Source organism: Callithrix jacchus, chromosome 4 (assembly GCF_049354715.1).
Source record: "Callithrix jacchus isolate 240 chromosome 4, calJac240_pri, whole genome shotgun sequence".
Classification (NCBI taxonomy): domain Eukaryota; kingdom Metazoa; phylum Chordata; class Mammalia; order Primates; family Cebidae; genus Callithrix; species Callithrix jacchus.
In genome coordinates, this window is record NC_133505.1 from 75209433 (window position 1) to 75236695 (window position 27263).

The following is a 27263-nucleotide window of genomic DNA, read 5'->3' on the forward strand; positions in this document are numbered from 1 at the left end:
AGAAATTTATCATCTCATGGTTCTGGAGGCCAGAAGTCAAGATGAAGGTGTTAGCAGGGCCATACTATCTTCGAAGGTGCTAGGGAGGAATGTCTTTCAGGCCTCTCTCCTAGATCTGGTGGTTCCTTGGCCACCTTCACATGGTGTTCTCCCTGTGTGGATGTCTCTGCAAAATTTCCCTTTTTATGAAGACACAGTCTTACTGGATTAGGAGCCCAACCTACTCCAGCATGTTCTCATCTTAACTAATTACTTTTACTAATTATTAATTACATCTGCAATGACCCTATTGGCAAATAAGTTCACATTCTGAAGTTCTGGGTGTAACGATTTATACATATAAATGGGAGTGGGAGGTACACAATTTCAACCTATAAAAAATAACCTGGTTTTTCTGAACTTTATGTCCCCTCATGCCTAGGATATTACAGCAAGTTCCCCAAAAACTAACCCGGTGGATTTGTAATGAGTCTATATCCTAGGAAGGAGTTCATATCCTTGGGTTCTTTTATTAGTTGAATAGTAGAAAACTGCAGATATTTTACTCCCTGGGACCTACAAAAATTGTCATCTAATATGGTTCAATCCATGTATATCCAGGTACATTCTCTTCTTTCCAGAGAAAACCCTCTTTAAGGCTTTCAGTAGCTTGAGTCTTTCACTTGCCTGACCATAGGTTCCAAAGTTCCATTCACCATTCCCACAGAGACCCAAGAACAAATGCTGACATCCTAGAATTCTTGATATAGGCGTGCAGATTAGCATCCTCACACCACAACCCTCACTGCATCACCACAAGAATTTTTTAATAAACACATTCAAAACTGGGCCCAGAAGATTGAGAAATAAAGTTTAAGTTCTAACTTCATCTCTCTCCCCTGTGTCGCAGGATCACTGGCTTTGGGAAGCATTGTGGACTTAGGCATAGACATATGGACTTCTAGATGTTTTTAGCCATAGACATATGGACTATTATATTTATTTGGAAGGCTTACAAGAACCTTAACATGGCACCAAGGCACAAAGTAATCCGATAAAATTAGAATAGCCTCTGAGGCAGAACTGCCATTCTAGAAACACAAAGACTGTGCCTCTTATTTTTATGAAGCCAGGTAATTGTCCGGTACAGCTAGCTTGGAGAAGGTAGGGAGAAGCAGCTCACATACCAATGAATGAATGCTACTAAAGCTCAAGTTTGAATCTGCCTTGAGTATTACTAACCCAAGAGTGGGGAATGGCACTAAAGGCCACTGAGAGTCCTTGATTAGATGGATTTCCTGGCCTTGCTATCGAGTGAAGCAAACATGGTACTCTGATGGGCAATAAATGGCTGTGTTGTTTTTCTGTGTGTGAAAGCCATCAGGAAAATCAAGATTTTAGAATAATAAAGCCTATTGATAGGACACTAGAAGTTGGTGCTGCAGAGGGATTCCTTCATCCCAGCCACAGCCTCTCTCATGCCCTGTAGGTTATTGAGTGTGAGGTGGGCTATGCTAGAATATGCTCTTCTCAAAGGTGCTTTAGGTGTTCTCCTGCTCTGCAATCCAAGAGCATGGGGCCTTCCAAGCCAAAGACCATCTCCAGGCAAATCATATCTCAGACTGAAGCATGTTCCAGTTTCCTAACATGTATCCTACCATAAATACAGCCAGGGAGAGATGCTGATGTTTTGTGCATACTGGCTGACACCATGCTCAAGTGACTAGTGTTTTTGAGACATCTCTAAGATTTATGTTTCTGTGCAGGTTACATCCAAGCAACCTGCCATTTTGTAACTGCTGGTTCTTTATAAATGTATATATATATATATCTTGTGTTTTCACATTTCATTTTCAAATACTGTTGATTATAATAATTTAGAACAAAATTTTGAGAATATAATTTTTATTTTCAATATAGATATCACAGACCAAAGTTCACAGAAGAAAATGAGAGAATATCCATTATAGGAGCAATAATAATATCATTAATAAATTACTAACTTTTTATTGGAGTAGCATAAATAACATGGAAAGCATATTTAAAATATCAGATGCTAGCAATAGCGATCCGAATGGGTACCTCTGTATATTTTTGTTGTCTAAATGTTTCTGTATCTTTTAGATTTTCTATCAACACTTGTATTTTTAATCAGAAAAATAAGTTTAATGGAAAAAGCACATGATTAGAATTACTGGCTCATTTGCTCAAGATTTATTGAATGCCAGCAGAGGCTTTCATGAATGACATTTCATAATAGTTAAGACCTGACTAATAGCTAGTTTCTAGCCAGACTAAAAGGTGAGGACAAAGAGTGATGATCTGGAGGTCAATTTAGGGAGCTGCAAGAAAACCATGATAACTGAAGCTTCTGAGGAAGACGAGTGGCCAACATGATGCTGGAGAGGAAAATGAGTTCAGGTCATGCAGGGATTTGATGGTGATATCAAAGTTATTAAAAAAATGAATGTCAGAATATCTTTTGAAGGTATTTCTCTGACCTTATGTAGAGAATATGTGTGTCAGGAAAGCAAGAGTGGATTGTAGACGGCCAGTTAGAGACTCCCTGCAATAATCATGGCAAGGCATGATGGTGGTCTGTCTGGATATAGGCAGGTGGATTCTGTCTCTTAAGAGAAGACACTTGGGAAGACACAGTGGGTGACTGGATGACTGAACATACATGAGGAATAAGAAAGAGGGTGGTTATATTAGTCCATTTTTATGCTGCTGATAAAGACATACCTTAGACTGGGCAATTTACAAAAGAAAGAGGTTTAATGGACCCACAGTTACATGTGGCTGGGGAGACCACATGGTGTAAGGTGAAAGGCACATCAGACATGGTGGCAGACAAGAGAAGAGAGAGTTTCTTCAGGGAAACTCCCCTTTATAAAACCATCAGCTCTCATGAGACTTTTTCACTATCGTGAGAATAGCACAGCAAAGACCCACCCCCATGATTCAATTACCTCCCACTGGGTCCCTCCCACAACATGTGGGAATTATGGGAGCTATAATTCTAAATGAGATTGTGGTGGGACACAGCCAAACCAAGGTATTGAGAATGATACTCAGACGTAGAGGAAGAGTTCAGGTTTTCTTTGTTGATTGTTTTAAATCGTAAAACGAAATTGCTACTCAACTTAAAAAGAAAAACTGCAGAGACACATTAGAAACAAAAAGATTATTCTTCTCCCATTTCTGTACTAAACAATGTTAGTAGTGTGATGTAACTTTTTTCTCATATATTTGTGTATTTGTTGAATTTTTTTTGGTTTCAGTTTTAAACTTGTTGAATTTGAATTGCTTCTAGAATTTGCCAGTGAATACATCAAGTAGAAAGTTAGACATATGGGTCTGAAATTCAGAAGGGAAGTATATGCTGGGTGTGTAAATTAGACATGTGAGTCTAAAACTCAGAAGGGAAGCATGTCCTGGGTTTATAAATTTGGCTGTGTAAATATTACCTATGCCATGAAGATACATAAGAGTGCCTGGGAGAAAGTGTTGAATCACAAAGAAGAAAGTCCTGAGGAAGTCCAAGCTTTAACAGATGAGGGAAGAAGAAGTCACAGAGACAGGGAGAAACCAGGAGAGTAAGCTGTCATACAAACCAAGAGAGCAACAAGTGTAGCAAGGAAGTCAATTAGAGTAAGCAGCAAAGATATTATTAATAACATTAGAGGGTCACATCAGTGGACTGATTGGGACCAGTGCCAAATACATATGAGTTTAGGAGTAAACAGGAGATTAATAAGTGGTGTCAAATAAAAAATTGCACCTGACAAAGTTAAACAGGTAAGGAAGATACTATTCAAGGCTATTGCAATAGAGGAGACAGCACACTTAATCTGACCTCAACTCCACTGAAACAAAGTTCAGGAGAGTTTTTCAGTATTCAAGTAGGAGAGAGAACACACTTCTTTGTGTTTGCTCATCAGCTTTACCCAAAGGAAGAGTAAACTTTCTCATATCTTTGTGACAGAAAGAAGGTTTACATCCTGGCACAAGGCTGAGGTTGAGCTCCTACCCTCCCACAAAGCCTGGAAGATAGTGGCGCTATCTTCTCCATGATTACCAGATTGTAAAACTAACAGGAGGCTCTTAGAAAGATTTACATCTGAAAGGGATAGAGAAAGAATTTACAATACAGATTTTCTGAAAGAATTGGTCTAGAAATAGAGAGGTCACAGTCTGGAGTCAGGAACAAGCCTATCCAAAGTTTATTCCAGCTGAGGGAAGCATTAAAGCTGTCTTGGTCACTAGACGCAGAAAGCACTAACTACCCTTTTGAGAAAATTGTCCAGAAATGGGAGGAGAGAGAATAACATAAGGGAAATGTGTTCTGGGGAACTGTATGTTTTTTTATGTGTTACGTTTAAAGAAGGTAGAATAGGTAAGTAGGAGAGAAAGAGAAGTGTTAAAGAAATTGGTCCATTTTTGCTACATTTTACTTAACTTTACCAAATTGGCCAATTTCACCTAAGAGCAAGAGGTAATGTTAGTAAGGAAAATCTCCTAAGAAGGCAGAGGGCATGGGAATCAGAGGATTTATAGAGGAAACAACCATTGATAAGAGGTGAAATAGCTCATTAACTACACTCAGGGTGTGCATACACGTGGGTTGGTAGATTCACTGGCAGGAATTAGAAGTGGTGTCTGAGGCCCAGCACAATGGCTCATGCCTGCAATCCCAGCTTTTAGAGAGGCAGAGGCAGGAGGTTAGCTTGAGCCCAGGAGTTCAAGTCCTGCCTGGGCAATATAGTGAGACACCATTGTCCACAAAAAGGAAAAAAAAGAAGTGGTGTCTGAGAACTTGTATTTTTTCAGTATAGTTACAGGCAAGGTCTTCTGCCCAGGGACTGTAGAGTCTAATGTAGTGGTCTGAGAACAATAAAGAAGATTTGAGAGTAAGAAGAGCAGATCAGAGAAGCTCAGATACATGGAGAGACCAGTTGAAGTGGCCACGTATGGATTTGGAGTAGTGAGTTTTATCCCCAGAGGTGTGATGTTTCTTCAGAAGCAATCTCCTTAAGAAGTCACAAAGAAGATGCATGGGGTATCCAAAGCTGGAATTATTTTGTGGAATATTTAGCAGGAATATTTAACAACAGATGAGAAAGACAAATATGACCTACTATCCATAAAAATATGACCTACTATCCATAAAAAGCTGTTACAGTACTATTATCTGACTACTTATACTGTTACAGAATGAATGCATTAAAAATAAGTGGATTTTTCTTTTTTAATTTAAATTGGTTTCCCCCCTTCCCAGGGAAATGATGAACATGAAGCTGGTGGCCTGAAAGGAAACAAGGTAATCAGATTTTATTTTTTTAGATGGAGTATTGCTCTGTTGCCCAGGCTGGAGTGCAGTGGTGTGATCTTTAGCTCACTGCAACCTCTGCCCACTGCGGGTTCAAGTGATTCTCCTGCCTCAGCCTCCCAAGTAGCTGGAATTACAGGCATGTGCCACCACTCCCAGATAATTTTTGTATTTTTAGTAGAGACAGAGTTTTACCACGTTGGCCAAGCTGGTCTTGAACTCCTGACCTCAGGCGATCCACCTGCCTCAGCCTCCCAAAGTTCTGGGATTACAGGCTTGAGCCACTGCACCCACTTGTAATCAGATTTTTAAAGTGAATAAAAGGGTACAGTATTTTGTACAGACTTATACATTCACATGTAGAGCCTGCCGCCCTCCACATGTGAATGTGTAAGTCTGTATAAAATACTGGGAGGGTATTTTGTATGGTCTCTGGGAGGATGTCCAGCCTGCAATGGGCAGGGACCTTTGCCTGCTTCCTGACCAGGCAGTAGGATTGGAATCTGCTTCAGAGACCAGCAAGGACTGCTGAGTAGCAGTTGGCTGCAAGAAAAGGAACATATCAAGGGGAAATTACTATAATAAGATAAATGAAATCAGGACACAAGATTTGGTTTGTAATTAAGTGTTTAATGAATCCATGTAGGTGGCAAAAATAATCTGAAGACCCCTTTGGCAAAATGCCTTAGGCCAAGATTCACTATTTTGTGTCTTCTTAAGTACCAAAACATAGGCTGTCCTGGCAACCTTTTTTGGTGGGGTTTTATACTGAACAGTAGTGGTTAGACCAAATATTTCAAAACAGTTTTAAAATTAAGACACTGATAAATTTCCATTGCATTCTCCTTGTCATTTGCAGGTTTAATTATCTTAGCTGTAAAGATAACAGATTCACTTTCCCTCTCAATAAGATGTTTCATTCCTGTTTGATTCTGAAATTGTAATGACCTCAGATTCCATTTGAATGTGCCATTGTCAGAAATAATAATACACATTAAATCTACAGGTAGAGATGAGTAGGTTTGAAAATACTCTGAGGGAATGTGGCTTGTGAGTGCTACCTCCACTTATTCACCCTGTAAAAATTCTCTTGATTGAGGGCAGGGGATTTCTATATGAATCCAAGAAAATATGACTTCGGTGCCTTATAAATCAGTGCAACCAATTCATTCAAAAAGTTGTACACCCATTAGCAGAAGTTACTGCTAAAAGATAGTCCAAGAGAAACTAGGAGCTTCTTATAGATTGATGATTGAAAATGAAATTTTCTGCTAAATAAATAAACAAAACTTTGACATTTTGAAAAAGACATCCAAAAATTGATTATACAGAAATAAGTCATTTGTGTGTGAAAAATTTTATTGCTAGTACATTAGCATTATTTCCAGTAACCTAGTGGCTAAGAGAAACCATATGCCACTATAACAAACACATCACATTTTAAGCAATGACTTCTGGACATAGGCAGGCTAAGGGGGAAAAAAGCTGCAAAGCTTGTCACATAGGACAGCTGAGCAACGAAGAGAGTTGTGACTTTTAAAGTATTTAAATGATGATTCATTTCTTGAAACAAAACAGCTGGATTCTGTTTTGCTGTGTTCATTAGGAAACATATGTTACTTAGAAATTCTTAAGACCTCACTGATGAGAAATTTGATTCTGTAAAACAGGTGTATTTCAAACTCTAAGGACCTTTTCTATTGTTCAAAATCTTTTCTAATTGCTTCAAAATTTTAAGTAGAATTAGGAAAAGCCAGTGGCATAACTATTCCTTCCTCTCACTCAAATAAATAACATAGAAGAGTCTACAGGGAACTTGATGCAGTACATGACATAAGTGGATACATGATTAATAGGAAATTGCCAATAAACAATGCATAAAATAAACAAAAATTATAGGTGGTAGTTCACACCTATAATCCCAGCACTTTGGGAGGCCAAGATAGGAAGAACACTTGAGCCCAGAAGTTAGACCAGCATGGGCAATATAGTGATACCCCATCCCTACAAAAAATAAAAATATTAGCTGGGCATGCTGGCAAACACCTGTAGTCCCAACTTCCCAGGGAGGCTGAGGCAAGAAGATCACCTGGAGCCAGGAGGTAGAGGCTGCAGTGAGCCATAATCACATCACTGCACTCCAGCCTGAGCAACAGAGCTAGACCTTGTCTCAAAACAACCAAACAAACACAAACATAAGCATAGCAGTTGCTGGAAGAGTGAAATCAACTCTTCCCATCCAAGTCTACTTACTATCCTTTCTGAACCAATACCTTAGTTCTTAAATTTTAAATGTAAGTCACAACAGTGAAAATGTAAAGTTCCATCAAGCTATTCTCAAATACTTTTGCTTGTACCTGTGGGGAACCCCAGTGCTTCTGAATCTTGGCTACACATTGGAATCACCTGGAAAGGTTTTAAAAACTACCCACACTCAGGCTCCAGCCACAGAGACTCTGATTTGGGGTGGGGCTCCTATCTCTATTATTTGAAAGTGTTTCAGATGATTATAATGCACAGCCAGGGCTAAGAACCACTGAGTAATAGGAAGAGCATGAGCTTTGGGACAAAAAATTGATTGTGGCATTAACAGCTAGGTCACCTTGGGAAAGCCACTTCATTTCTCTAAGCATCCATTTCCTCATTTGCACAATGGGCATAATTGTATCTACACAAAGATTTGATAGAAGGATTAAAATTAAATAAGAGGAAGTTACTCAAAAGCACAATAAAACGCATGTAAAGCCCTCACTAAAGATTTTCTATTTACCCACCTCAATCTTTCCTGCCCCTCATGAGGTCTCATTTAGCACTTTTTAGTATTAATTGTTCTCATTCTTAGCACCTGGTCTTGCTCATCTTTGTATATCCCACCATAATTTTGACAGAGAAGGTACTCAATTTGTGCTGTAGAATAAAAGATTTAATCAGGAGAATAATTAACATAAGGGATTCACCATTCCTTTATAATATGCTACTTCTCAATGCACTGACCAGCCAAATAGAAGTTCTTAAAGAGCCAGCCCTTCGGAACCCAACGGTACATTGAAGCACCAGAACAAGCACAAACAGCACTGGAATACACCCACCAATCACCCCTGGTTTAGCAGCCACATCCTGCTATGTGTATCAAGAACATTATGATATAGGGAGAACCACCAAGAAACACAACTTGCTATTAACAATAAATGGCCATGGAGACTATCCACATGACCAGTCTACCAGTGTGGAAATAATGGATAATCCCTGCTCTGTGGCTTGACTAGGACCCACAGGATGTGGTGTAGGGATAATGTATTTGCAAGTTACTTGAGGAGAATTGTTGCTTTATAGAGACAGTAGAACAAAGTGGCAGGATATTTAAGCACTCAGAGAAAATAGCAGGTGTCTTGTGCGGAAGACTGTTGGGGAAAAGGTGGAATCTCTATAGCACCAAGCCTTTCAAATAGCATCAAAAGTGTCAAACTGAAGGAGAGTCTTTTCTAGTGCAAAGTAAATTCGTCACTTGTGTTTCAATGCATATCTACAGTGATAAATGACTGAACATTCAATTTAAATATGAAATACTATAGGACAAGAATGAGTATTAAAGAAAAAAGAAAACAAATATGAAATATAAACCCACTAAGTGTCTAAGGTTCCAGTAGAAAATGCTTTTGCTTGCAGAATTTTATGAAGAAAGAGGTATCTAAGATGTCCTTTCAGCCCAATGTCATCCAAAGACTATGTGGAAAGATGGACCACAACCTCTTTTGTGTCATTCATCTATATTTTCCAGGAGACCTATTTACATTTGTTCACCTATAGGGCAGCAATGAATATAATTACTCTTACTTTATTTTGTTGTTGTTGTTGTTGAGACGGAGTCTCACTCTGTCACCAGGCTGGAGTGCAGTGGCACAATCTCAGCTCACTGCAATCTCTGCCTCCCCCATTCAAGCAATTCCCCTGCCTCAGTCTCCTGAGTAGCTGGGACTACAGGCGTGCACCACCATGCCTGGCTAATTTTTTGTATTTTGGTAGAGATAGGGTTTCACTATGTTGGCCGGGATGGTCTCAATCTCCTGACCTCATGATCTGCCCACCCAGCCTCCCAAAGTGCTGTGATTCACAGGCGTGAGCCACTGCACCCGGCCTATAATTACTCTTATTTCTGTGTGTATGTTCTCCTACCCTTCCCCTTTGAAACTGGCAGATTTGATTTTTACAGGCAATTGCTAGACCCCTTCTCAGCCTTGTACTTTTATTTTATTGCACGAGTCTAACTGGTAGGCATATTTTTCCTTCACACCTATGCAATGGAGATTGTAGCACCTACCAGATAGGTAACATGAAGGTCACTCTGTACACCCTAATGCCTATACAAGGCTAATTGTTTATTTCCTTTCTCAAACCAACAACAATTGGTCCCTTAAATGTATCTCCCAACTTCTCCCTCTCCTTACCTTGAACATAATTTACTATATCTAAAAAAAATGACTTATCTTATAATGTGGTAAGAATAAGACTGATGATACACAGGATGTTTAGATACTATCGTAGAAAAAACAATACTTATGTAGCTTACTCGAATTAGGAAAAAGTCTGTATCCAGCACACTAAACTTTAAATTCATGGATACTGTTGCAAAAGACATATTGAATATTTAAATTTAAAATGTGAGTGCATTTAAAGAAAAAATAAGCTATGTATATATAGGTGGTGTGCAGACATAGCGAATATTATGCAGTTAGGATGTGGATGACTGAACTTTGGGAAACACTGCTCTAGAATATTTGCACTGACAAGTTTGCAAATTGGCTTCTTATCCATTTGGTTCCTTGGCTCTCCAACAGGGCCTTACTATTACTAGCTGAATGCCTAATGGTATAAAAAGCAGTGAATCATAAAAACAAACACTTCTTTCCTAGTATCAATTCTCACAGCACAAAACACCTCTTGTTTCTATGACCAAATGTGTGAGAGTTTTTCACTCACAGCAAGCAAACAATCCCTGGTTATCCTCTAATTCCATTCACTTCACACTATTTAACCGGTGGTAGCAGCAGATCCCACAGATTGAGGGCTCAATCCCGCAAGACTGCCCTCTACTTCATATGCCAATCGAAAGCCCCATGTTATTTTATCTGTGCTTTTGATCAACTGGCTATAAATCAGGGTCTTCATGAGCCCCTCCTTGGTTTTGACTAATTTGCTGGAATGGCTCACAAAAGTCACGGAGACATTTGCTTACATTTACCAGTTTATTGTAAAGGATGTTACAAAGGTTACAGGTGAAGAAGTACATAAGGCAAGGTGTGTGGGAAGGGGTGCCAAGCTTCCAAGTTCCCAAGCCCTCCCTGGTCAGGCCACCTTCCAGGGACCTCTACAACTTCAGTTCTACAGAAGCTCTCTACACCCAGTCCTCGTGGTTTTTATGAAAGCTTCATTATGTAGGAATGATTGATTAAATGATTCATCATTGGTGACCAAGTTAACTTTCAGTCTATCTCCCTTCCCCAGAAGATGGAGGTGAGGCTGAAAAGACTCTAACCAAGCCTTGGCCCTTCAGGTGACCAGCCCAATGCTGAAGCTACCTAGGGGTTGCCAGCTACCAGTCAACTCATTAACAAACAAGAAGACACTTATTGCTTTGGGGATTCCAAGGATTTTATGAGTTGTATGCCAGGAAACTGGGATAAAGACCAAATATGTATTTTACAATATTGTTATCAAGCAGATGGGCTCACTGCTCAGTGTGTACCGAAGCCAATAACTATGGTACCAGCTTTTGAGAAAAGAAAGATTTTATTGCAAAACCAGCCAGCAAAGAGACGGGAGTCAGGCTTAAATTTGCCTCCCAGATTTAGGGATTGGGGCAAGTTTTAAGGGATCAGAGGGCAAGGGACAGGATTTAGAGATGTGGGTTTGTCAGGGTCTGATTGGACAGCTTCAAATTTGACCGTTTATGGTAAGGTATGTTGAGGTAGATTTTAGCCGTGGATATTCTGGGCCATTAGACCCCTTGCTCCTGAAAGAGTTCAGATTCTGGTCATGTTCTGGTCTTCTTAGTTCCACCTGAGGGAAGGATTTGTTGGTTCCAGCTGTTGTTATAGGTCAAAGCTTTTTCTGTTGTGCATGCCCAGGCTGCATGATTGCAGTTTTTCGCTCTGTTATACCTTAAAGGTAACTCGACGTTTTGTTATCAACAGAGGTAGGCTCTGTTTGGGCTGGTCCCACAGTTTTAAAATTTTAATAAAATTAAAATTAAATTTAACAAAATGTATCCCTTAAATCTAGAAGGCTAATGAATACAAACATGATACTGTCTATCCATTACAGAAAATCAAGGATATACATATAAAAAAATAAACTGAGATTTTTAGGGCTGTAATAAATTTGTATTTGAAGCACTTTTGGGTAGACTGTTTGAGGCTTCAAAATGAACAATCAGGCACATCCACACAGGGTCCAGGATTAGAGATGTTCACTGCAGCTTGTTTATAATAGAGAAAACCCAAGGGCCCATCATTGGGGCTGGGATAAACCCTGTTTTATTAACATGTTAGAATGCTACTCAGCTGTTACAATGAATGAATGAGATCATATGTATCAATAGAGATGTATATTAAAAACAACACTGAGTGGAAAAAACAAGTCATAGTATGCCATATATGAGATAAAGCTATTTATGGAATTTGTTTTAAATACTCAAAATAATATATTGTTTCTGATTCCACATATGCAGTAAAAGTACAATCATATAAACTGAAAATATAAATACTAAATTCTTGAGAGTGGCTCCCTCTGGGTAGAAATAGGACATATAGGGGATTTTGTCTTTGATTGTAAATTTTTAAATTTCTTTTATTTTGAGTACCTGATACATGAAGGCTCGATGGATTCTATTTTATATTTTCTGTGTTTATTGTTTCAAAGCAAAATAAAATAGACCACGTAAACAAAATGGTATATGTTTAGAAATGTAATGGTTAACATCATTTTGCAAAAATACTGTTGAGGTTGGGGAAAAAATCAGCATTACATATCTTCTAGAGACTATATTTAATTTAAGAATTGTGTAGGTATTCAGGGATCTTGGTAAACACTAAAGGATGCACAGTACTGAGACTCCTCTGAAGTCTGATTAGTGATATAACTCCTTTCTGTAAGTATTACTTCTCAAATTGTATTTTCCAAAAACCCTCTTTATATGTCACAAACAAATCTCTCTTCAGGTTTTTTGACCAGAACCTCTTAGACATTTCTAAGCTACTGCTGTCACCACATCTACAAGAATGACTTATTTGTCCATAGCCAAGCATCTAAGTAGTAGTATAAATGCTGGAAACAGCTGAGAGACTCATTTTACTTCATATGACTACTGACTCTGCCCACCTAAACAAAGAAAAAAGTGCCTGAAATAAAATGAGTCTGGATTATTGTGTCAGTTAAACAGTCTGATGTCTTTGAGAGCACACACAAAAAAAACTGGCTTTGGCACATCAGAACAAAATTAAAATTTTTCTCCTCTAGATATTTTTTTCCTGAAAAAATAATTAACTTTGTTTCACATTAAATTTAAATATCATAATGAAATATATGGATTTCTGAGAGACATAAAGCCAATGTGAAGTACTGACAAACCCATTATCATGCAAATAGCCTAAGTAAATTCAGAAATTTGCATTCTCTGTTGGATGCTAATAGATAAATTGCATAGTTAGAAGGAGAGCAAGATATCATTCTCTATCTGCCAGTCACAATAATACTTCTCTAACCATCTGCAAAAATCTCTCTTCTGCTTTGTCTTAAAAGGGTGAAACTGGACTTCCAGGATTTCCAGGGTCTGTTGGCCCTAAGGGACAAAAAGGAGAACCTGTAAGTATTTTAGCTTTGAGGACAGAGGAAGAGTATCTTAAAAATTGGATTAAAAATATTTTTCCAAATCAGCCCCAATTCCACATACCTTGGTTGATCCTGTCATGGTAAACAACAGATCAGATCTCCAAGCAAGTATTAGCTATGCTATGCACTAAGTCTTTTACATGTATTTATTCACTTAATCCATAAAAATGTTTGATAAGGTCAGCTATTATCACATTTCAAATGATGAAAGTAAGGCATAGAGAGGTTAAGTAACTTTGCCCAAAGTCACACAGTACTAAGCACTGGTGCTGTGAATCACACCTAGGTGAGCTGATTCTAGAACCTAAAGTTTAAAATCACAAAACTCCTCTGGTATAACTAAACACTGCAACTAAAATAATAAAATTAATGTATCAAAAGACTAGTACAAACTTATCCAAAAGAAATTGGAAACATATCTTTCCGCTCAAACAGCTGTTCTTCTCAATGTACTTTCTGAACTTATTTTTCTTTCTTGATTTTTGTAAGATCAAAGTGGCTTTGCAACCACTTTGCAGTATTAGTGTGGCCAGTTTCTTTCAAAACATACTTCTTTTTGTGGGGAAAAAGATAAAAACCGTACAGTATCATTTATATTCAAATAGGACCACCTAAAGTGATGAAAGGCATTATGGATACAAAAAATGACCGTTTAATGCTGCTTTTAAAAAAGCAGTTTTCAAGAGTCAGTGAGAATCAGGCTTAACAAATGTTTCATCTTAAAAAAAAAAAAAAAAGTAATAGTCTTTTTCAACCACTTTACTCCTTTCTTTACCAGAGCGAATAAGGGAATTTGGTTTATCAGAGGATAAAACATGAAGAGGTCACTAAATTGCCTACGTGACAAACAGGCACATTATTTAAAGTATTCAGTGTTACAAAGCCAAATTTTCCCTATGCTTCAGCTTTAAAAAAATTAACAATGACAGTAATTTTTGCAGCTTTAGAATCAGTCAGTGGCCTATATACGCTAGTTCTTCTCTACCTTTGGGAGTCATGCTTGCCCTTAGTATTCAGTTCAATCCTTCATACACAACTACAGGATTTAGCAGTCTTTAATGAAGTTCTCCAGCTGAATATTTCCAATAATGTCTGGAAAAATCTCATGTCTCAGAAATCCAGCCTGGTACATGCCCCTGGTACCTGCTGACTCTCTAGATGCTCCCGGCTTGGAGGTTCCTCCTAGCATTTCTTAACTGCTTCTTTAGGTCTCCATTGTCTTCCCTCCAAACCTGAACACTGACACTCACCTTCTCTTAATTTCCACATGATGCCTGGATGACCCTGCAGTGAGATTTACAAAAATTTTACTGGAAAATCAAGGACTTTTAGAGCAGAAAGGAGAAACTTTCAGTGAGTTAGTGTAGTGCTTCTCAAATGTGAACACTTGAATCCCACTGATTCTAAGTCAGTAGGTTTGGAGTGGGGCCAGAGAATCTGTGTTTTTCATAAGCTCTCAGTAATGCTGATGCTATTGGTCCATGGTCCACACTTTAAGCAGTAAGGGTTGGAGGAGTTTATAGTTCCTAGGAGTGATAGGCCTTTTCTTCCCCCAGGGATTTCCTCTGCCCTTCTCTCCTATCTGTGATGTTCAAGGGCAGTCCATGTATCTCATGGGGACTGCCTTTAGCCCTGTTTTCCTTAACTAGAGCTTCTATTCCTCCTAACTCTTCTCCATACCAGGTCCCTATTCATCCCTTAATTATTCCACCACCCCATACATCTTTGCTTGCCTCCTTTCCCACCCCCTACATTAAAACAACACAAATTTTACATTATTATGGAGAGTAGTTTAATTCTTTATGTTCTCAACCTTTCTATTCCAGAAGATGATGTAGACTTTACATTCCTTAATAATCAGAAGGCTCAAACACAAAAGTAGCATTCATTCAAAGGTGAATTCTGAACCACCAATCCCAAATGGTAACTAAAATGGCAAATTGTCCCCCACCGTAAGACATTCAGAATATGATTTGGTGTGTAACACATCAGAGCTAAAATATACTTCAGATCATAAGGAAAGAGGGACTCTAAAAGTTTAAATGACTTTCCTGAAATAGTAGCCATTGGAGCGAGGACCAAATAGCAAGTATTTAGACAACTAGGCTCCCAGGTTTTTTTTTTCTTTTATAAACAGTTGCTTTAGTCAATGTGGCCACTAAACTTGACAGTGGCTATACATAAACAATGACATGAGCAGTGTCATATAAGCAAAAACAAGCAGGGAAATAAGAATATAAAGAGTTGATCTAATATATAGAAATTAGCCACTGTTAAGATATTTCATCATATTGGGTAGATATGGGTTTGTAGTTGTCTCTTGGTATCTGTGGGGGGTTGGTTACAGGACTCTCAGAGAATACCAAAATCTGAAGATGCTCAAGTCTCTGATATAAAATGACCTACCCTTTGCATATCACCTATGCATTCTCCTGCATACTTCAAATTATTTCCAGATTACTTATAGTACATAATAAAATGCAAGTCCTATGTAAATTGTTGTTATACTATATTATTTTTAAAATTTATACTATTTTTATTGCTACATTGTTATTATTTTTTTTCAAATATATATGTGTATATTTTTTATTATTTTACTTATTTTATTTTATTTTATTTTTTATTATACTTTAAGTTCTGGGGTACATGTGAAGGAAGTGCAGGTCTGTTACATTGGTATATACGTGCCATGGTGGTTCGCCGCACCCATGAACCCATCATCTACATTAGGTATTTCTCCTAATGCTATCCCTCCCCTAGCTCCCCATCCTCCCAACAGGCCCTGATATGTGATGTTCCCCTCTTTGTGTCCGTGTGTTCTCATTGTTCAATTCCCATTTATAAGTGAGAACATGTGGTGTCTGGTTTTCTATTCTTGTGTTAGTTTGCTGAGAATGAATGATTTCCAGTTTTATCTATGTCCCTACAAAGAACATGAATTCATCCTTTTTTATGGTTGCATAGTATTCCATGGTATATATGTGCCACATTTTCTTTATCCAGTCTATCATTGATGGGCCTTTCGGTTAGTTCCAGGTCTTTGCTATTGTGAATAGTGCCGCAACAAACATACGTGTGCATGTGTCTTCAGAGTAGAATTATTTATAATCATTTGGGTATATACCCAGTAATGGGATTGCTGGGTCAAATGTTATTTCTAATTCTAGATCCTTGAGGAGTCACCACACTGTCTTCCACAATGGTTGAACTAATTTACACTTCTACCAACAGTGTAAAAGCATTTCTGTTTCTCCACATCCTCTCCAGCATCTGTTGTTTTTGACTTTTTAACGATAGCCATTCTAACTGGCATGAGATGATATCTCATTCTGGTTTTTATTTGCATTTCTCTAATGCAATGATGAGCTTTTTTTCATATGTTTGTTGGCTGCATATATGTCTTCTTTCGAGAAGTGTCTGTTCATATCCTTCACCCACTTTTTGATGGAGTTGTTTTTTTCTTGTAAATTTGTTTAAGTTCTTTGTAGATTCTGGATATTAGCCATTCATCAGATTGATAGATGGCAAAAATTTTCTTTCATTCTGTAGGTTGCCTGTTCACTCTGGTGATAGTTTATTTTGCTGTGCAGAAGCTCTTTAGTTTAATTAAATCCACTTTGTCTATTTTGGCTTTTGTTACCATTGCTTTTGGTATTTTCATCATGAAGTCTTTGCCCAGGCCCATGTCCTGAATGGGATTGCCTAGATTTTCTTCTAGGGTTTTCATGGTTTTAGGTCTTATGTTTAAGTCTTTAATCCATCTCAAGTTAATTTTTGTATAAAGTATAAGGAAAAGGTCCAGTTTCAGCTTTCTGCATATGGCTAGCCAGTTTTCCACAGAACTTACAGATATGCTTAACCTCTTCAAGTTATTTTCATTAAAGTAAAAATGAAAACTAGAAAACTATTTTTAAAATAATGATTTTGTATATTTAAACACACAACCTACTGGAAGAATTCAAATAAATGTCTTTACATTCAGTGTTTTTATCAGTTTCTTGCTGTCACTCCCTTTTCACATTCAATTAGATGTGTGTTTGTGATCATTTTCTATGTAAACCAGGCAATAGGAAGCTTTGGCCTTGGACAGCATTCCGATTTGTCAGCCACTTGGGATTTTATAAATGAAATTAGAATGATTAACTCATTGTTCATGTGGGACTATAAAGGAGTTTTAAATTATCATATACTTCCTTTAAGCTGCAAAGGCAGACTGTGTGACACTCTGGGTATTTTTAGAGGCCTGTTTGCAGTGGGGGTCTGAGTTTGGCCTGTAGGATTTATCCATACCACAGTTTGGAGAGTTTATTTCTAAGAGTGTTTATAATTGATTATATTTTCTACCCATTCTCCTTAGGGAGAACCTTTTACAAAAGGAGATAAAGGAGATAAAGTAAGTAAATGTTTTATCACTATCTTGGGTTTTCTACTTCATCGATTTGTTTCTCTCTGATTTTCTGGTATGTTTACTTTGGAGTCTAACAGATTTGATTAAATAAGGTCCACGAGATTTTACTTCTTCCTCTGTGATTTAAGTCTTTTATTTTGATAAATAAGAAATTTTAAGCCTTGTTAAGTATTGTCATGTGAGGAGATTTTAACATTGGTTTGAGTCTTCTAATACTTTCTTTAGCCAATTACTACTAATAATTGGACATGAATGTTATAAAGACATCCATGTAGGATATCACAAATATAATATTAAAATGAATGTAGGATATCACAAATATAATATTAAAATGAAAGATACTTTTTTTCCCTAAAATTCTGTTAATGGCACAAACTGGATGTATCAAATATATTAGTAAGCCACAGAAAATAAAAAAGCAAACTTGTTAACAAGCCAGTATCATCCTTTTTTGTATACTTTAATTTTGTTGTGGTTTTTTTTTTCATTAAGCACATATAACTAAAAGTAGAATCACCAACATATTACCTTAAATTCCACTTTCCCTCATTCCTTCTCTGAAGTTTTAATTCTCTGGGACATGAGATTAATTGGTGGCAAATTATAACTATGTCAGCTAAGTAGAGAATGCAGTGATTGCTAATGGGACATGATAATTACAGTGTCAAAGTGGCTTTGGGGGAAAAACTATTATAGCGAGGCAAGAAATTAGGAAAATATTGTTTATTTATTAGTAATAAGTATTTTGAAACATGTTTTAGAATGAACTCTCCTCGATTTCATTATGTCCTCCATAATTTCCCTTTTTATTGTATTTTAATTAGTAGAAATTCAATTAAAGTATCAGAGATGTCCATCTCCATCTGAATTTAAGCATTACCCTTACAATAATTATTTTATTTACAGGGAGAACCTGGGATAATAGGATCACAGGGAGTAAAGGTAATTTCCTGGCATTCTTCAATTTCATCTCCAACCTTAATGAGATTATAAAAATTAAAACAACATTCATCTTTCCTTTGCCTTACATGTTTAGGGTGAACCTGGAGATCCTGGTCCCCCTGGTTTAATAGGAAGCCCAGGACTAAAGGTATATAAGAAATAGCTAAGATTAATTGGGAAATAATTGGGGAATTATAGCCATTCTGTGTAAAACAAGGTACTTTGGTGTGCCACTCATTTTCTTCACAGATGCTCTCTGAGACTTTATCCTGTTTCCATGGTGATTTTCCTCCATTGGCTGCATTGATTACACACATAGTAACTGTCTTTTGGTTCACTATAGGATTTCTAAACTCTTTTTCAGAGCATATTCACAGTAGCATCCCTAAAAGCTGTAAGAGTAAACACTGTGTGCTAAATGACCTTCAGCTATATTCTTAAAAGGAACAGAATTCAAGATTCAGTTTCTAAACCAAAATTATGCAGCCTTGAGGTGCTTGAGTTTCCCAAGTGGGATTCTACATGAGTGTCTGAAGAAAGCAGCTTTTGGAAGATTCAGGAGAAATTAATGTGATGTGCTCCCAGACAAGGGGTAGGGCAAGTTATCCAATTACCACCTGCTCTTGAGAACAGATTCATTAAATAAAAACATCTGGAGACTATCTTGGTAAGCCCAAAGTACATTTCGGTATTGTACAGATAAAGTGGGATGGTGGAAAGTTGGTCTTCCTATAGGTAAGGATCACATTATGCTTTACAAACACTCAGGTACAATTTGTTTGCCTATTTTATTTTTTTAGCAAAGCTAAAGCTTATACTACTTTTTATTTTAGGGTCAGCAAGGATCTGCAGGCTCCATGGGACCCAGAGGACTTCCAGGAGATGTTGTATGTATAATGTTTTTGATATTTTTGAAATGAAATTAAGACTAGGACATGTTTTAGTAAAACATCAATATCTGTCCAAGTAACTGAGATCCCACATTTCCCAAAGATATGGGTCATCTATGCCACTAAAACTGATCATACCTAATATCAGGAGCTATTGGGAAGACTAGACCCTTCATATATTCGTGTGAGGTCCTTTTGAGTATTATTATCCTAATAAATTAGTTTTTGGAACTCAGGTTAATTAAATTATCATTTTGGACATGCTTCTCAATGCTGTACCAGCAGTAGAGAATATTGGAAATGTCAAAAGAAGAACACCGAAAGAGAAAGCAAACATTTTCAATATACATAGCTTTTATTTCAAGTCTCCTTCTAAGGAAGACGCTTCCAAAGCTCTATTGTTTTCTAGCCAAAGCCTTCCAAGAAAAGCAATGCTTTTAGCTGAAAATATGTCTGGAGGAAGATCGACAGATTGCATTATAACCCAGCTTTAGTGGATTTAAAATACTCAATGCACCCTTCTATTCATTATCTGCATCAGCTTTGTATTCCTTGAACAAGGCTTCCTAGTCTTCTGACAACTTGGGAGCTGAGAGTTCTCCAACAGTTCACACTTCAGCAAAATAAGAAAAGTCCTTGACCATAACTTATTGGAAACCGATCACTATCTGACCATGATTAGACTTCCCTTCAGGCCACTTTTAGGATCTCTCCTTTTTTCATGCCCCGACAATGGCCCCTTAACCTAACGTTCTATTCTCCATGCTCACTGCTTGAGTGTCTCCTATCTATTGGTCAGTGCACATATTCTGCTTGGTACTTTGAACACCCAGTTTATAAATCAAAGTTTTGTATCACTCACCTACGCCAGCTAATGGGCCACTGTAGATAAACCTAGTGGACAGATCTTATGAAAAGAGAGAGAATCCTGGTGGCACTGTAGAGCCACAGTCCTCAAAACTGAGATGAAGTGATAGTGGCTAGAGTTATAAAGAGAACAAAATCAAAAGAGAAAGAGCCATTGTTTCTAAACATAGTAAAAATACATTTTTCTAGTTACCCTAGAGTCCTCTGAATCATTAGGTGATGCACCATCCTTCCTCCATGGCAATAATATGGGTGAGACATTCGGTTCAACTTGACTTTAGTTTCTAACCCATGGCATCCAGGTGGCTTCACTTGAAACAACAAATCACGTAGAATCACTAAGATTTTTCCAAGTCTTAAAGGCCAAAATCAATCCAGCTCCTTGTATTAATAGGTTATACGTTAAAATTCCATTCTCTTGACAAAGATTCACAGATATAGGGAAATGTTATTATAAGAGATGTTCTCATTGCTATTTCTTATTAACTCTGAATTTTCTAGGGATTGCCAGGAGAACATGGTATCCCAGGAAAACAAGGCCTTAAAGGAGAAAAGGTATAGTTTACATTTTACTAATTTTATATGTTAAGTAGATAGGAGGAAAAGACAGAGGATCATAAGGAAAATGAAAGGACAGCTCAGGGCTTCTGGGATTGTGCAGGGGACAGACATTTATATTAATTACAATGTAATGACACCCCCTAGAGTTGGTTCTGGCACAGGAATGCCACGTGACAAAATGAACTAACTAAGAGATGAAGATATCAGGAGTCTGAAAGTCAAGCTCAGTTACCAATGCTGGTAAAACCCTAAGAAGTCTCTTAATCTTTCAAGGTCTGTTTCTTGATATCTACATGGAAACAGTGTATTAACATTGAACAATTATTGGGGAATAACTTAAAACAAACATAAAGATCATCTAGAGAATTTTATTAATAGATATGCCCTTTTGTGCATATACATATATATGTATATATAGACATGCATATGTTTCATGATACTGCTAACATAACTAACTGCAAAATCTAAATGCACTGAAGAGTAGCAGGCATGAATTAAGTACTTAATAAATATTATTGAATGAGTTGGTGAGTGAGTGAATCAAGTTTGACTGGTTATGATGACAACAATGGAAAACAATGGAAACCACTGCCTCCTTCTCACTTCCCACCATGAATCTGAGCATTAAAGTAAGAATCTTACCTTGTTTTTCACAGGGAGATCCAGGTGGGATCATAGGCCCTCCAGGACTTCCAGGTCCAAAAGGTGAGGCTGGTCCTCCAGGAAAAAGCCTGCCAGGGGAACCAGTAAGTATTAGCCCTTTTATTAATATTTTTCTTGCAAGTTCATTAATTACTACATGTGGGTTCCTAGTTTCAGATCACAAGTATGCGAATAAGTTTAGGTCTGCAAAAAAAGAAAAAAAAGAACTTAAAACAGAACTACCATTCGACCTAGCAATCCTATTACTGGGTTTCTTTTCCCAAAAGAAAATATATAGTTCTACCAAAAAGACGCATGCACTCATGTTCATTGCAGCTCTATTCTCATAGTAATGACATGGAATCAGTGTAGCTACCCATCTACAGTGGAATGGAAAAAGAAAATGTGATACATGTAACCATGGAATACTATGCAGCCATACAAAGGACAAAATCATGTCCTTTGCAGCAATGTGGATACAGCTAGAGACCATTATCCTAAGCAAATTAATGCAGGAACAGAAAACCAAATACGCATGTTCTCACTTACAAGTGGGAGCTAAACATTGGTTGCATACCAACATAGACGTGAGACATGGGGGATGACTGATGGGGAGAGTGGAAGAGAGTCAAGGTTGAAAAACTGTCAGGCACTATGCTCACTTCCTTGGGTAACAGGATCATTCATACAATAAACCTCACAACATACAATTTACCCATGTAATAAACCTATACATGTACCCCTGAACCTAAAATAAAAGTGAGGAGAAAAAAATAAATATCCATCTATTCATCTTATTCTTTTTTTTTGTTTTATTTTTTTGAGACAGGGTCTTAATCTGTTCTCCCAGGCTAGAGTGCAGTGGTGCAATTATGGATCACTGCAGCCTTGACCTCTGCGATTCAAGTGATCCTCCCACCCCAGCCTCCTGAGTAGTGGAAACTATAGGTACACACCACTACACCTGGCTAATTTTTATATTTTTTATATAGTTGGGGTTTGAGCTCCAGTGATCTGCCAACTCGGCCTCCCAAATTGCTGGGATTATTGGCGCCTTATTCTTTAAATCAGATATAAAACCTCTTAAAAGTCTGATAAGCAAAGGGCTTTCTTCTGAAGAAACTATACATGCATGCAACATTTTGCATATTATTTTGGAAGATCCCTAGGCCCCCTGAATCCTAGTCATGGATTCTGTAGAGATCTATGAATCCCACTGAGGTACACTGGTTTTAAACCATAGACGTTCCTAGGGCAGTATTGCAAAACAGAAAAACTACCTGAAATTTCCCTTCAGGAGGTTTTGCAGGTATCACCATGGTTTGCCATTTGCAGAAAACGTCTTTGTGACCCAGGCTACTCCTAGGACATTGAAAACTGGACTGCTGGAAAATCTAAATAATCAATATTTTTATAATATGTTTTAGGTGCCTTTGTTTCTCATCTTTGAACTTCTGATGTTATTTAATAATATTTCTCAATATCAGATGCCTCATTTTAGAAATAAAAACCTTTTATATTTTAAAGCAACTATACAAAATCTATAACTTATTGAAATTTGTACTCCCTGTTCCTTATTCTTTTATAGAAAAAGATTTATTCAAGTGAGATGAAGAGTGATGAAACATATTTTAGTTGTAAATTCTAAGGTGTTTGTAACCTTTCTAGAAGAAGATATTAATATATTTTTTCTTTTAGGGATTGGATGGAAATCCTGGAGCACCTGGTCCACGTGGGCCAAAGGTATACAAATATTATAGTTAATTTTTAAGGAATTAATGATTAACAAAATTTAGTGGAAAAAAATTATGTCTCTTGAGCCTAGCACTAACAGAAGCTTCTCACTTCACAGGGTGAAAGAGGACTTCCAGGTGTTCAAGGTTCCCCAGGGGACACAGGCTCACCAGGGGTAGGAATTCCTGGCAGAACAGTAAGTGAAATTCGATCATGTCCTTGTTAATTCCAATATTATGAAATAAAATCCAGTGTCAAATTTTAACTAGGAGAAAAGAATAGAAAGGTCAGAGGAGGAAACACAAATACACACTATCCAGAGAAGATCGATGGGCATTAAGATTGTATCACTTAAGCACAGAGGCAGTACCCACCGTTTGTTTATTAACTTTCAGATGCTGCTCATACATACACTAAATTTGGATTAGAAGCAGTCACTTAACCCCTACACTTCCATTCTATATATTAAAAAGCACACATGAATGTTTGTAAGATGGTAAGAATGCCCAACATTAGGTCATTATACATTAAAGCTTGTTTCTAATTAAAACAAGAAGTTAATATTTAAAGTGGATGGAGTATGCCTAAGTGAAATGACACCAAAAAGGCCTAAGTAATGTCTTCAAAGTGAAGAGATGGTGTTTCCAATGGTGAAAACAAATAATAGGCAGTTTTAAAAGTATTTAAACTATAAGGACAGAGCCTAGAACAGTCCCTATTAATAATGACCACTATAACCACACTTGTAGACCAAATAACAATAAATTATAAAATTTTCATTTAATACAAAAAAAAAGATTTTTGAACAAGAAAAGTGGAAATAAATGGTTATTCTAATGACATTAATTTAGAAAACTGGCCTGTGGTATAATAGAAAAACTTTTTTCCTACTATGCTCTTAACATTCAACATAATACAATTCTGACACCAGATGTGTGGGGTTTTTTTCCCATCAATTCTCCAATGGATATCAACTGGATGTTCTATTAGGCAATTCATTTCTGATACTATCTACCTGGAGTTAGAGTCAGATCCCACAAAACTGACCCCTACTTCAGATGCCAACTGCATATCTGGTCCTTCATGACTTCTGTCCAGCCAGCTATAAGTTAGGAGTTCCTATGACCCCCACTTCAGGTTCTATAGTTTGCTGGAGTGGTTCACATAATCAACGAACACTTTCTTACATTTACTGGTTTACGATATCAGTAAAGGATATGATAAAGGGTACAGTTGAACAGTCAGAAGAAGAGATAGAAAGGGAGAGTCTGAAGGGTCCCTGAGTATAGGAGCTTCGGTCCCCGTGGAGTTGGGGTGAGTCACTATCCTGACATAAGTGTTTTTACCAGCCTGGAAGCTCTCTAAACCCCATATTTTGGGATTTTATAGAGGCTTCGTCATGTCAGCAAGATTGATAATTAACTATATTTCCTGCCCCTCGCCCCTCTTCAGAGAATGTGGGGTGGGCTGAAAGGTCAAGCTTCTAACTGCAGCTTGCTCTTTTTGATAATCAGCTCCTATCCAGGAGCCCACTGAGAGTCACCTCATTAGGACAAAAAAAGTTCTCCTATCACCCAGAAAACCCAAGGGGTTAGGAACTCTGTGTCAGGAACCAAGGCCAAAAAACTAGTATTAGAACAAAAGTTATTCTTAGCAACCTACTTTTAAGGAATTGGTGAGGGTTTCAGGAGCTCTGTGCCAAGAACTGGGGGCAGAGACCAAATATTATTGAATCACAATATCATATCCTTATATTGAAGTTACCACAAAAAGTTAAAAGAAAACATAAGTAGTGAAGGGTTATGTTGTGTGTGATAGTTTTCTGATTTGCCAGGGCAAGAATGTAAAAGACCATTGGAGATGGAATTAAACAAAGTAAAAACTTGTATCAGAAAATTATTAGGGGCTGGACACGATGGCTCATGCCTGTAATCCAGCACCTTGGGAGGCCAAGGCAGGCGGAACACTTGAGGTCAGGAGTTTGAGACCAGCCTGGCCAACATGATGAAGCCCCATCTCTACTAAAAATACAAAAATTAGCCAAGCATGATGCCTGTAATCCCACCTACTCAGGAGATGGAGGTAGGAGAATCGCTTGAACCCAGGAGGCAAAGGTTGCAGTGGGCCGAGATTGTGCCACTGCACTCCAGTCTGATGACAGAGTGAAATTCCATCTCAAAAAAAGAAAAAGAAAGAAAATAAAATTATTAGGGAGGTGATGGTGGTTGAAGAAAAAAAATCACTCAGGGACACAGGATAAATAGAAAGGGAGCAAAAGTAGCTTTGACAAGAGCAATGATATGAATCTTTATTTTTTTTAAATAAGAAAGGCAAAGGCAATGAGCAGTTACTCCAGTCAATTGCTAGAAACCAGCTCTTGACTTACTTAGATTGCAAATGCCTTATAGAAAAGTTCATGGTTACATAAGAGTGGTACAACTAACATCATTAAGTTCCCCAAAAATCTCCCAGCCTCATTTTATTTATCTGAAATTCTAATTTTCTAGAAGTAGAAAAAATAATTGATTAATATTTTACTTCCTACTCCTGTCACCAAACACTGGTTCTGGCAATTTCTTTCAAGAGATAACTAACTCCAAGTAAAAAGCAGAAAATAAAAGAAGCCCCAGGCCAGTTATGCCTGTGGGCGGTCAGTTTCTGACAGATGGAATTTGGATGCATTCTTTGTGCCCTCATGAATGTGCAGTGACAGATTATGGTAATGAGATAGATGTCCCAGGTTTATGAGCAAAATCATGTTGATGTTTCCAGCAACAGGTATCTGATTAAGCATTCACCTATGACCTGAAAGTCTTGGCCGACTTTGCAGTTTTCCATGTGTGACTGGTGGCAAACCCTGTTGTTCCTCTAAGTACATTATAGTGCTTAGTCTTTTATCTCACTTAGATAATTTTGATAATAAAATCTCATTTTACTCAGGGCTCCCAAGGACCAGCTGGAGAGCCAGGTATTCAGGTAAGCTACTTAACTAATTTTTTAGCACAGAAAAGCCAGCTTGCTTACTTGGGGGAAATGACTGAAAGAACTATCCTCATAAGTAACTTTTTATTTCCCACATTTTCCAGGGTCCTCGAGGTCTTCCTGGGTTGCCAGGAACTCCAGGGACTCCGGGAAATCATGTAAGGACTTTCTTTATCTAACCTCCCCCATTTTCATCTGCACCTGTGCCAACATGCAGATTGAACATGGATGCCTCTGTTTTCAGGGAGCTCCAGGGAGGGATGGAAAGCCAGGCCTGCCAGGCCCCCCAGGTGACCCGGTATGTAGACAGAACTTGTCTGATTTATGTATCTTAAATGCACTCCGAAGCCAAACAGCCTACCAAGCAAGTTTTGCTGTCCGAACTAATTAGAATGCTTGGTGACTGCTTGGTGATTTTGTTTATCCCCATTATTTTGTTGAAAAAAAAAAAAATTCAGGCTGGGTCATCGTTTCTGTGTGTGTGATGAATACTTATTTCCTAAGGGTATAATTCAACTGTACAATTTTGCCCCAGGCTGAGCCTTGGCATATAATGTCTTAATCCCATTGAAAAATGAGATAAAATATATCGCCATAATTTCTATGCTTTCTAATGCTAGTGGCTAAATGAATTTCATTTTTCTAAATGAAATTTTACAGGTAAGTTACCTACAATATGGTACAGAACCATTGATTGTATACCTGTAAAATGTTGTAATGATTAAATTATGAAAACTGGCTTGAGTAGGCTCTTAAAAAATGAGTTTAGGCACTAAATGTGTGTTCCGAAGTTTTATTTTAGGTTAAACCATGTTTTGAGCAATAGTGAAATTCCTTTAAAAAGCTTCAGACTCGGCAGTTATAATTTGAGAGGCCATATGGTACATGACATTGTATTAAGAATCTTGTATAATAAAATCCAAATCTGGCTTCTCAGTTCTAAGCTTCACAAATACTTTCTGCCTCCCACAGTGTTTGGGCCTTATGTGCCTTTATAAGCTATGCACAGAAGCATATTTTGGCATTACTTTAATGCCAC

General features: G+C 37.6%; 1 protein-coding gene across 9 annotated transcripts in view; it reads left to right on the forward strand.

Moving 5' to 3' along the window:
* Nucleotides 1-27263, forward strand: part of COL19A1 (collagen type XIX alpha 1 chain) — a 359940-nt gene that overhangs the window by 263496 nt on the left and 69181 nt on the right. For 7 of the 9 annotated variants that reach the window (XM_017971197.4, XM_017971199.4, XM_035296027.3 and 4 more), the window contains 13 exons: nucleotides 5261-5302; nucleotides 13109-13171; nucleotides 17556-17591; nucleotides 18513-18548; nucleotides 18643-18696; nucleotides 19382-19435; nucleotides 20807-20860; nucleotides 21523-21612; nucleotides 23207-23251; nucleotides 23361-23438; nucleotides 26183-26218; nucleotides 26329-26382; nucleotides 26469-26522. In XM_017971197.4, coding sequence (XP_017826686.3) covers nucleotides 5261-5302; nucleotides 13109-13171; nucleotides 17556-17591; nucleotides 18513-18548; nucleotides 18643-18696; nucleotides 19382-19435; nucleotides 20807-20860; nucleotides 21523-21612; nucleotides 23207-23251; nucleotides 23361-23438; nucleotides 26183-26218; nucleotides 26329-26382; nucleotides 26469-26522 — 696 coding nt within the window. The remainder of the gene's footprint in view (nucleotides 1-5260; nucleotides 5303-13108; nucleotides 13172-17555; nucleotides 17592-18512; nucleotides 18549-18642; nucleotides 18697-19381; nucleotides 19436-20806; nucleotides 20861-21522; nucleotides 21613-23206; nucleotides 23252-23360; nucleotides 23439-26182; nucleotides 26219-26328; nucleotides 26383-26468; nucleotides 26523-27263) is intronic. The other 2 variants (XM_017971198.4, XM_078369494.1) reach the window with 1 other exon arrangement.